The 12514-nt window shown below is 41.3% G+C and overlaps 1 protein-coding gene across 2 annotated transcripts; it reads right to left on the bottom strand.

Moving 5' to 3' along the window:
- LOC105017383 (high choriolytic enzyme 1-like) lies at window positions 1-9590 on the bottom strand. Of its 2 annotated transcripts, none has more exons than XM_010881965.3 (9): window positions 9460-9590; window positions 9173-9212; window positions 7782-7853; window positions 4634-4786; window positions 4431-4542; window positions 4123-4301; window positions 484-565; window positions 207-331; window positions 1-72 (listed from the first exon to the last, which is right to left on the bottom strand). In XM_010881965.3, the coding sequence occupies exons 1-9, from the start codon at window positions 9562-9564 to the stop codon at window positions 56-58; spliced, it is 885 nt and encodes a 294-aa protein (XP_010880267.2). In that variant the 5' UTR covers window positions 9565-9590; the 3' UTR covers window positions 1-55.
- Between the last annotated feature and the right edge of the window lie 2924 nt (window positions 9591-12514).

Genomic DNA, 12514 nt, shown 5'->3' on the forward strand with positions numbered 1-12514 from the left:
TGTATTTGTATCTCAATTTATTCAAATATAATTCTGCTTCATAGCATTTGTAAAATCACTCCTGCTGGCCACCTAACAAAAGAGATGAGAAAAAGTAAATTGTGTTAACATATTTCTATTAAAATACAGCATTACTACATTTTAAGCAGCGGTGGAGTAAAGCTTTCAAGTACAACTTGCATGTTGTCTTATAAACGGTCACCTACTGCAATTATAGAGACGATTGATCCGCAGAATATCATTGGGACTCATCTCAGTTGCCCTGCCAATAACTGCATTATTGTCAGGGATTGGAAGAATAGTGGGCTGCCCGTTTCGAGAGAAGGCAAACCTGAAACAGACAATGGAGGACAGAATGCTGTCACACTATTACACACAATGAACTGAATTATGAGGATGACATTTGTCTTAATGTAGCCATATAACATTATAGTTCTTATTGCAGTAAAGAAAACCATTGTCTTATCTTCACCCTGAACTTACCTTCCGTACTGCATGACAGAATTATAGTCATATGGAGTGTTCAAGTTAATAGTGTTGATCTTTCTGAAAGCAAATTCCAGTCCTAGAATGGAATATTTATGATGAAAGATGTTCTTACAAAGTATAATAACTTGCTTACGAAGGTATTTCAATGTTTATACGTTTAGGTATAAAAATATACTTTTTTATTAGAAAAAAAAAATACTATTGCATGGTTCTTAACAACAAAAAGAGTCTATTAACCCAGCCATCTATGACTTCCTCCACCTCCATCTTGCAGCCTTCTCTCATTCATCTTTACTACTGTCCTTCGTACTTTTTGCCTCAGTTCTGAGCACCTCTGTGGGAGCCCTATATTACATCCCTTGATGAGGTCCCAAGAGTACAGAGGACATCAGTAAAGATGAATCAGGGAAGGCCGCAAGATGGAGTTTTACCTCCCCATAATAGGGGAGGTAAATGCCCTGAACACACACTCTGTGTCCGTTCCTTGTGTCTCTCTCCATTACAATATATGTATTGAATGCTAGAGTGTATATTTACATATATATACAGTACAGGCCAAAAGTTTGGACACACCTTCTCATTCAATGCATTTCCTTTATTTTCATGACTATTTACATTGTAGATTCTCACTGAAGACTCAAAACTATGAATGAACACATGTGGAATTATGTACTTAACAAAAAAGTGTGAAATAACTGAAAACATGTCTTATATTCTAGTTTCTTCATAGTAGCCACCTTTGCTCTGATTACTGCTTTGCACACTCTTGGCATTCTCCTGATGAGCTTCAAGAGGTAGTCACCTGAAATGGTTTTCCAACAGTCTTGAAGGAGTTCCCAGAGATGCTTAGCACTTGTTGGCACTTTTGCCTTCACTCTACGGTCCAACTCACCCCAAACCATCTCGATTGGGTTCAGGTCCGGTGACAGTGGAGGCCAGGTCATTTGGCGCAGCACTCCATCACTCTCCTTCTTGGTCAAATAGCCTTTACACAGCCTGGAGGTGTGTTTGGGGTGATTGTCCTGTTGAAAAATAAATGATGGTCCAACTAAACGCAAACCAGATGGGACTGCATGTCGCTGCAGGATGCTGTGGGAGCCATGCTGGTTCAGTATGCCTTCAATTTTGAATAAATCCCAAACAGTGTCACCAGCAAAGCACCCCCACACCATCACACCTCCTCCTCCATGCTTCACGGTGGGAACCAGGCATGTAGAATCCATCCGTTCACCTTTTCTGCGTTGCATAAAGACACAGCGGTTGGAACCAAAGATATCAAATTTGGACAGATTTCCACTGGTCTTTTTTCCATTCCTTGTGTTTCTTGGCCCAAACAAATCTCTTCTGCTTGTTGCCTCTCCTTAGCAGTGTTTTCCTAGCAGCTACTTGACCATGAAGGCCTGATTCGTGCAGTCTCTTCTTAACAGTTGTTCTAGAGATGTGTCTGCTGCTAGAACTCTGTGTGGCATTCAGCTGGTCTCGAATCTAAGCTGCTGTTAACCTACGATATCTGAGGCTGGTGACTGGGATGAACATATCCTCAGCAGCAGAGGTGACTCTTCGTCTTCTTTTCCTGGGGCAGTCCTCATGTGAGCCAGTTTCATTGTAGCACTTGATGGTTTTTGCGACTGCACTTGGGGACGCATTCAATGTTTTCTCAATTTTCCGGACTGATTTACCTTAATTTGTTAAAGTAATGATGGCTACTCGTTTCTCTTTACTTAGCTGATTGGTTCTTGCCATAATATTAATTCTAACAGTTGTCCAATAGGGCTGTCGGCTGTGTATCAACCTGACTTCTACACAACACAACTGATGGTCCCAACCCCATTAATAAGGGAAACAATTCCACTAATTAACCCTGACAAGGCACACCTGTGAAGTGAAAACCATTTCAGGTGACTACCTCATGAAGCTCATTGAGAGAACACCAAGGGTTTGCAGCGCTATCAAAAAAGCAAAGAGTGGCTACTTTGAGGAATCTAAAATATAAGACATGTATTCAGTTATTTCATTTTTTGTTAAGTACACAATTCCATATGTGTTCATTCATAGTTTTGATGCCTTCAGTGAGAATCTAATGTAAATAGTCATGAAAATAAAGAAAACGCATTGAATGAGAAGGTGTGTCCAAACTTTTGGCCTGTGTGGATACACTGAATGTATAAGCTGTCAAAATGTTGTGAGCATTGAAGCAAGATGTTGAATGTAGCATAAGCTGAAACTGAAAGTTGCAAGTAGGAAATCTTATGTAGGCTGTTGCGGGGGAAGGAGAGCAGATTGAGCTTGTGTGTCAGTCTAACAGGAAACAGAGGGGGACAGAATTAACAACACCCACACATAGTCTGGGCAGAGGGAATTCAAGACAGAAACCACAAAGGGCAGAGATGACGTTTGGGCTGCATTTACACATATAAGGTAAATAACATAAACTGGACCAATGGCACACATGCTTCTTACGGAGCCACTCCTTAGTTGCCCTGGCTGTGTGTTTCGAGTTGTTGTCATGCTGGAAGACCCAGCCCCGACCCCATCCTCCCCTCAATACGGTGCAGTCGTCCTGTCTCCTTTGCAGAAAAGCATCCCCAAAGAATGATGTTTCCACCTCCATGCTTCACGGTTGGGATGGTACTCATCCTTCTTCTTCCTCCAAACACGGCGAGTGGAGTTTAGACCAAAAAGCTCTATTTTTGTCTCATCAGACCACATGACCTTCTCCCATTCCTCCTCTGGATCATCCAGATGGTCATTGGCAAACTTCAGATGAGCCTGGACATGCGCTGGCTTGAGCAGGGGGACCTTGCGTGCGCTGCAGGATTTTAATCCATGACGGCGTAGTGTGTTACTAATGGATTTCTTTGAGACTGTGGTCCCAGCTCTCTTCAGGTCATTGACCAGGTCCTGCCGTGTAGTTCTGGGCTGATCCCTCACCTTCCTCATGATCATTGATGCCCCACAAGGTGAGATCTTGCATGGAGCCCCAGACCGAGGGAGATTGACCGTCATCTTGAACTTCTTCCATTTTCTAATAATTTTGCCAACAGTTGTTGCCTTCTTACCAAGCTGCTTGCCCATTGTCCTGTAGCCCATCCCAGCCTTGTGCAGGTCTACAATTTTATCCCTGATGTCCTTACACAGCTCTCTGGTCTTGACCATTGTGGAGAGATTGGAGTCTGTTTGATTGAATGTGTGGACAGGTGTCTTTTATACAGGTAAAGAGTTCAAACAGGTGCAGTTAATACAGGTATGAGTGGAGAACAGGAGGGGCTTCTTAAAGAAAAACAAACAGGTCTGTAAGAGCCGGAATTCTTACTGGTTGGTAGGTGATCAAATACTTATCTCATGCAATAAAATGCTAATAAATTATTTAAATACCATACAATGTGATTTTCTGGATTTTTGTTTAAGATTCCATCTCTCACAGTTGTACCTATGATAGAAATTACAGACCTCTACAAGCTTTTTAAGTGGGAAAACTTGCAAAATCAGCAGTGAATCAAATACTTGTTCTCCCCACTGTATATATGTTATATATATATATATATACACACACTACCATTCAAAGATTTTGGGACAAGAAACTTCTAAGAGACACCAAACTTATGAATGGCAGTGTATGTAAAAAGCACAAACCAGGCTGAATATTCTGAATAAGGATTTGAACATGGTTATCGCGGTCACTGCGTGTTTGCTCGTGGTCGAAGCCCAAGGCATGAAGCATTTCGTGCTGCACCACGCTCAGATGGACACATCCATTCCTGCTCAGAGACACCTGCTGGGCTTTGCCCTGGCGCCCAACATAGGAGGTACAGCTGCAACAGAGGAAAAACAAAAGTATATAGAAAGGTGGTTCTCATAAACTATTATTAAACAAATACTACGTAAATAACAGTTGGAGAAGACAGGCCTTATAATGGTATTTTAAATGGTCATACCCTGACCCTGATGTGATGTTCAAAAAGGCCTGCTGACCTCTTCGTCGAAAGAAACGAATGCAAGTTGATTTGGCAAAGGTTTGCAGCCAACTTTCAATGTTAAGCCTCTCCCTCATTGCTGGGCAATAAAAGTGACAAACTCATTAAGTATAGTTAAACTCTAACCAAAATGCTCACCATAAAATAATTCCTCAGAACGAAACACTTACAGTATTGATTAGAGATAACATATGGCACGTAAACGTTCCCGTCAGAAGACTTTGGCCACTTGCAGTCACGAGATGTGCAGGGATCAGCGTTTATGAACTTAGGATGTACTGCAATGTCTCCAAACAAGACTAGTGTTTCATCATGCCTTTGTCCTAGAAAACAGTCAAACATTTATTTTTGTTCCTCTACTGTGTCACCCGCAAGACGGAATGACATCATAACATTCATCGCAAGTTGGTGGTTGAATGGTATATTTTTCTGGCTCTTATGAATCCGCCCATATGATTTTCATTGCAGTGAATACACTGTTTGCAAAACACCCTGTCAGTCACTCTTTACAACACAGACAGAAGGCGTGCACTGAACACAGCTTACTGATGCTTCTAACCAGTGCTTGACTTGCGATAAAGTGCAGGAAGTGAAAAATCGCACATTATGTTCATCAAAATGTGTTAATAAGGCTTGTTCCATTAAACTAAAGTAGCCTGTCCAAGCCTGTCCCTCTCTTGCCTAACAAAGGAACTGGAATGCTGTTTACCTAAAATTAGAAGTACCGGAAATCCGTTCCGGAATGTTTTGGCCCAAGCCAAGCACTACTTCTAGCTCACTGTACAAGCCTCTCCCCCTCTCTGATAAATGTGAGATAAACAAGGCAGTTCCAGTTGTGGCTATACTGATACACACCACCAGAACACTGCCAGGCATTTAGTCCCCCACAACGGCTCAACCAGTGTCTTTTGGCAGTTGGGCTACAACCTATGTTTTTTTTCTTTGATTTCTTTGCCATGCAGCTTCTGCTTTGGACATGGATGACACATCTTTGGTGGCATAGCCTTCCGGCCTGATCACATTTTGCTGGTGCACAATGTCACCATTCAGCCGTAGAAATGCTGCCTATCTCACTTCCCAAACACGTTTTGAGCATGTTTTATCACCCTATTTCCACAATCAGCCCCTTGCCTGGCTTGTTTTCTACTTGATTTTATGTTGCTCAAGTTCAGTTCACCATAACTACCTGTTTCCAACCACTGACCTGAAGTTCGAGCAGCACAAGGGGCAGTGCCCCCTTACTCGTGACAGAGAATTACTTTTTGGCTGTAGCCAGTGGTGTAGTTGAACACATCGCCTAGCCCTGACTCACGTTCCAGAATGCACTATGTGAAGCCCTTTTAAACTTTGGATATAATGACTCTTTTAGAGATCCTAGCTCAGTTAACCACAAATTGTTGGTAAACACCTCCTGTGAAACATTTTCACCTGAGGTGCTTTTGGATTTGGAAGGACTCCAACTCTCTTTTCGCCTCTCTGTTTCAGTCTGAGGTATGCCTTGCACAATGGGCAAACCCACAAAAGGAAACATTGAACCAAACAGGTGGAGGCAGGGGTGCTGGGTGGGTTCATATCTGCATGCTAGTGAGACCAGCACACATCAGACTGAATGAGTAACCTGATGATTTAAAAAGTCAGTATGAAATCTGATTCAAGGGCAAAAAAGGGCAATGACTTAAGTAGGGTCTTGTGTAGTTCACTTGGTAAGAACATGGCGTTATAACACAAGAGTTGTTAGATATACACTCACCTAAAGGATTATTAGGAACACCACACTAATACTGTGTTTGACCCCCTTTCGCCTTCAGAACTGCCTTAATTCTACTTGGCATTGATTCAACAAGGTGCTGAAAGCATTCATTAGAAATGTTGGCCCATATTGATAGGATAGCATCTTGCAGTTGATGGAGATTTGTGGGATGCACATCCAGGGCATGAAGCTCCCATTCCACCACATCCCAAAGATGCTCTATTGGGTTGAGATCTGGTGACTGTGGGGGCCATTTCAGTACAGTGAACTCATTGTCATGTTCAAGAAACCAATTTGAAATGATTCGAGCTTTGTGAAATGGTGCATTATCCTGCTGGAAGTAGCCATCAGAGGATGGGTACATGGTGGTCATAAAGGGATGGACATGGTCAGAAACAATGCTCAGGTAGGCCGTGGCATTTAAACGATGCCCAGTTGGCACTAAGGGGCCTAAAGTGTGCCAAGAAAACATCCCCCACACCATTGCATCACCACCACCAGCCTACACAGTGGTAACAAGGCATGATGGATCCATGTTCTCATTCTGTTTACGCCAAATTCTGACTCAACAGATATCCAGACTCATCAGACCAGGCAACATTCTTCCAGTCTTCAACTGTCCAATTTTGGTGAGCTCGTGCAAATTGTAGCCTCTTTTTCCTATTTGTAGTGGAGATGAGTGGTACCCGGTGGGGTCTTCTGCTGTTGTAGCCCATCCGCCTCAAAGTTGTGTGTGTTGTGGCTTCACAAATGCTTTGCTCCATACCTCGGTTGTAACGAGGGGTTATTTCAGTCAAAGTTGCTCTTCTATCAATCAATCAATCAAATTTATTTATAAAGCCCTTTTTACAACAGCAGTTGTCACAAAGTGCTTTACAGAGACACCCGGCCTTAAACCCCAAGGAGCAAACAACAAAAGTGTTGAATTTCAGTGGCTAGGAAAAACTCCCTAAGAAGATCGAATTTTAGGAAGAAACCTAGAGAGGACCCAGGCTCAGAGGGGTGACCAGTCCTCTTCTGGCTGTGCCGGGTGAGATATTAAGAGTCCAATTGGAATAATAAATACATTTCTCTGGGCTAAATCCAGAGTTCTATCAGCTTGAATCAGTCGGCCCATTCTGCTCTGACCTCTAGCATCAACAAGGCATTTTCGCCCACAGGATTGCAGCATACTGGATGTTTTTCCCTTTTCACACCATTATTTGTAAGCCTAGAAAGGGTTGTGCGTTAAAATCCCAGTAACTGAGCAGATTGTGAAATACTCAAACCGGCCCGTCTGGCACCAACAACCATGCCATGCTCAAAATTGCTTAAATCACCTTTCTTTCCCATTCTGACATTCAGTTTGGGGTTCAGGAGATTGTCTTGACCAGGACCACACCCCTAAATGCATTGAAGCAACTGCCATGTGATTGGTTGATTAGATCATTGCATTAATGAGAAATTGAACAGGTGTTCCTAATAATCCTTTAGGTGAGTGTAGGTACAAGTTATGTGTGCACTACGGTAAGTTGCTCTGTATTTGAGATGTCTGCTAAATGACTGAAATATAAATCAATTTGGCAGACCAAGATTTCGGTTGGCCTTCAGAATGAGAGATGAAGCAGACTGGTCATCCTCCTCAAAGTTGTTAGTGCTGCCTGTGGAATGAAAAGAAATATAAATAACACTTTAGAATAAGGATCTTTTTGGAATAGCATTATAAAAGGTTTATGATTAGACTTTTGATATTACAAAAATATTTATAAATAATTATAACACGTTGCATATTTGATAAGCACTGAGCTTGCCAAATAGTGAGACAATATTTACAATTTCAAAAGGTTTTAAAAACATGGCATAACTCTGTGACATAATCACGAATAACAAATGTGGTGTAATGCTCTATGTCAAATATGACATAAACCTGTGCATTACAGAGGGGTGATTCATTACTACTGAATGAAGCGTAACACTAATTCACAAAGTACTTATAACAGTGTCATGCAATGACAGCAACATTCTTTTCATATTGTTGGGACCAAGCATTTTAATGTATGTAAGCACAATTGTAACTTGACAGTAAGGTGCAAGTGGATGTGACGTGTTAACCATATATCCAAAGTCCCTGAGGTGCCTTAATGTTATTATAAACTAGTTACCAATGGATTTAGGAGTTTGTAAATTATTGGTAAAATATAGGTAATTGTTATTTTATGCGATCTGATTTACTACAGTTTTCACCCAATCAGCATTCAGTCCCAATCTACACAAAAAACACTGTAGATTATATGACATTATATATCTCTAAAACATTGATAGGATGACCCAACCTTTTTCCCTCTTAGACGGAAAGCCAACATTGGAGCTGAAATGCTCTAATGCAGTAATGAATAAGAAAAATTATTGTCATGGCCAATTGAAATCTGTTGAAGAAAATCTGTAATTTGTAAGTTACTTTAGATACTCTTTGAAAAAATAGTTTTTAAGAAGTTTTCTGAAAATGGGAAGGGAATCTGTCCAAGTTGGTTTCACCATTGGAGAGCAAATACAGAATAGAGTTTTGACTGAGCAAATAGGGCTCTACCTCAATATTTATTTCATGTCATTAAGGTAACATTGAAACAATTGCTAGCTAGCTAGCTACTGTTAGATAGGGAACAAAGGATCATCTTTTATGCATTTGTTTTGCAAGTTGATTTATAAAAGGTTAATAACGAGGTCAATATTGGCTTAATATTTGGAAAGCACTGATCAGCTATTACAGTTTTGTGACCAATGGGTAATAAAAAGGTTGCATGTACACATGCTTAAATAACCATTAGCAGCATCATTATAAATCTTTTATACATAGACCCTTCAGTCAATCAATCAAAGTTATTTATAAAGCCCTTTTTACATCAGCAGTTGTCACAAAGTGATTTTACAAAATGCCCAGCCTGAAACCCCAAGGAGCAAGCAACAACAGAAACATGCATACCAATTTCCATGTTCTCTTCAGTCATTTCAAATGATGTTTTCTGTGAGGCAATGGAAGAAAATATAACATGCAATAAATAATAATAATTTTACTTTGAACCCTTAGCCTGTAATTTGGTATCATGAACATCTTTCTTCCCATGTCCTTGGATTGGCCCTAACTTGGAAAGGGCGACCTTGTAGAAAATATAACATTGCCTAAATATTTAAACATTTTACTTTTAAGTCACACACTGTTATTTTGTAACATGAACATATTTTCCACCATATTCTCGGATTGGCTCTTACCTGGAATGAGCGCCCTTGAACAGAACAAAAAACAGTGATGAGAATGGTCAATACAAAGAGAAGTGCCATGGTGAATGATGCCCAGGACCAATCTGTTTTAAACATGACAGATCTGCAATTTATACTGTCGGCTGACAGATGTTGTGGTTCCTCAGTACTGGTAAATTGCAAAAGACCAGTAGACAATGAACAAATGAACTGAATTCATGCTTCAATGTGTTTCAAAAAAGATGTTCCTCAATTCTGGGAACTGTGTTTTTGTGATGTCCAGCCACAGTAATAATCTTTAATACATGTCATGATCAATCAATGATACAAATACTAATATATATATATGATATATGATCACAGGATACCATTCAACTTATGTATTAAAAACCACTAGGCTAAATTAGAGGTGGCATATAGAGACCAATCGGTCACATAACACTAACAAGAAAGAAAAACTAGGCATGCCCAGCTAAAATACTCTTGTGTAGTTCCTGGTGTGGCCATTTAAACTTCAGGTAGATGCTAGTGCTAGAGGTGTTGGTGCTGTTATACGGCAACTGGATCAGAATGGAGTGGACCACCCACTCCATTTTGAAGTAATAAGGCGATCAGAAAAATATCAGTATCAATTATATCAGTATCAATCTGTTCCACTGTGGGTGTCTCATCCTGCTTCTGAAACCTGCATTCCTCCCCTTGCAGTCATCAAAAACTGAGCATTTTGGGTAGGTATACGTCTGGCACCGATGTTTGTTCATTTAAAATATTTACAGTATGGCAGCTCCTTCATACAAATACTGTTACAAGCAGCACTTGACATTAACTTTTTTAATCGCCAGCCACTGTGGCTAGATGTTTTCAAAAATTTCTGGCCGCTCAGCATTTTCACTAGCCACAATTATGTTGTTGGGAAATTTTGTTTTATTTGATCAAATTTGACTACGGTGTACTTAATGATTTTGACTTTTAAATTGCTTGTCCCAACCACCGAAGAGACCCTCTTCACCATTTCACTGCCGCGCGTCCTACTAAAGGTGCCTTACATGTCTTGGCTGGATCTTACAACAGCCATTCTCAACCAGATTTCCACTTTTCGTTGAACAGCCTTTTTTTCTCCTCTGCTCTCAACAACACACAAGAGAAAAACTGATGATGAAACGTGTAGTCCGACTCAAATGAATGAAATAGAAATTATCATTATTTTTACTGAACGATTCGAAATGATAGATATTGAGCATGAAAGTAATTGAATTAAGCTTGACACAATGTATGAGAGTACTAACTATCTCTGTATGGAGGACACTAGGTAGGAAATGTGATGTCCCATTACTGATGGGTCCCAAACACCCTGTCCATACCACCTGTTAGGAACTGTGTATGTGACTGTCATAGGACTCTCTGAATAGACCCTTGGGTCATGGGTTGGAATACGCCATACAAGGGTATTTTGTAGGACTTATAACAGTCTGTGTAATGGTTGGCTATGAACACTGACCACCTCCTATGTGTCCTGGTATAAATGACTGTGTTTACGTTGTAAGCATTTGGAGAGAAAAAATTAAAGAACTATGGAAGGTTATCATCGTAAACCTCATGCTGAATAAAGGCTCTCCCCTGACTTCTGGTTGCATTTATTTTGTTCATGGATCAAACTTGGACAGAATCTAACAGAAAGGATCCAAATAAGTAAAGTGAGTCGAACTTTCCATCACTACATAGTTAGCTACTGTTGCGCTGACAGCTTTATTCTCATGAGTACCTGTATAAGGCTCTCCTAAGCAATTCATTTGATTGTGTTAACGTGTTTTGAGGAATTAGCCCAATCACTGAATTTGCTGGGGTTAACCTGTTTTGAGACGTTACTGAAAAAAAAGAAATTCCCACCCCTTTGCAACATAACTCCTATAGGCATTCCCCAGGTCTAGTGACAAACTTAGGCTGGTTTAAGAGGCTATGTGCTGCGACATCGTATGCTGTGACATCATACATCAGCTTCTGTGAGGACAGCTGCACACCAACACGGACCAGTGTGAGTTACAACAATGACAAACCCTGGTTCAAAGCTATACTCAGATGGCTGCGTTTGGAAAAGGAGGAGGCGTTCAGGAGCGGGGAGAGAGACAGGTACATAGAGGCTAAATACAGCTTTGGTAAGGCAGTAAGTAAGCCATGTGCCTGTATGGAGAGAAACTAAAACAACAGTTCTCAGCCAACCACTCTGCTTCTGTTTAGAGAGGCTTCCAACAGATTGCCAACTACAAGCCTAAATGCCCCAACTCCATTAATGATCTGTGACTTGTCAATGACCTAAATGAGTTCTACTGCAGATTTGAAAGATTAAAGGGCCGTCCTGACAACATAACTTCTCCCTGTGTGACCAGCCATCACCAACAACTCCCCACCATCGGGGGCTCATTCACAATCCCCCATCCCAATCATCCCCACCATCGGGGGCTCATTCACAATCACCCATCCCAATCATCCCTACCATCGGGGCCCATACACAATCACCCATCCCAATCATCCCCACCATCGGGGCCCATACACAATCACCCATCCCAATCATCCCCACCATCGGGGCCCATACACAATCACCCATCCCAATCATCCCCACCCCTGCCACTACAATGGAACTTTCAATCCTGTAGCTACTTAATTACTGTTAATCACTGACAGGTGAAGTTAATAACACTGATTTTCTCGTTATCATGGCACCTGTCAGTGGGTGGGATATATTACGCAGCAAGTGAAAATTCTGTCCTCAAAGTTGATGTGTTAGAAGCAGGAAAAATGGGCAAGGGTAAGGATCTGAGCGACTTTGACAAGGGACAAATTGTGATGGCAAGAAGACGGTCAGAATATATCCAAAACTGCAGTCCTTATGGGGTGTTCCCAGTCGATGAATGGCCGGGTGCGTGTGTGTCACTTACCTGGAGAACACACCAGGATGCACTATGGAAGAAGGCAGGCCGGCGGAGGCAGTGTGATGCTTTGGGCAAGGTTCTGCTGGGAAACCTTGGGTCCGGACATTTATGTGGATGTTACTTTGACACGTACCACCTAC

This window comes from Esox lucius, chromosome 2 (assembly GCF_011004845.1).
Source record: "Esox lucius isolate fEsoLuc1 chromosome 2, fEsoLuc1.pri, whole genome shotgun sequence".
Taxonomy (NCBI): domain Eukaryota; kingdom Metazoa; phylum Chordata; class Actinopteri; order Esociformes; family Esocidae; genus Esox; species Esox lucius.

Coding starts and splice junctions, on each gene's coding strand:
- LOC105017383 (XM_010881965.3), bottom strand. CDS start 9,564: ATGTTTAAAACAGATTGGTCCTGGGCATCATTCACCATGGCACTTCTC. Junction 7,854..9,172: donor TGAAGAGAACATGGAAATTG/GTATGCATGTTT, acceptor TTCATTCCACAG/GCAGCACTAACAACTTTGAG. Junction 332..483: donor TCTGTCATGCAGTACGGAAG/GTAAGTTCAGGG, acceptor TGTCTGTTTCAG/GTTTGCCTTCTCTCGAAACG.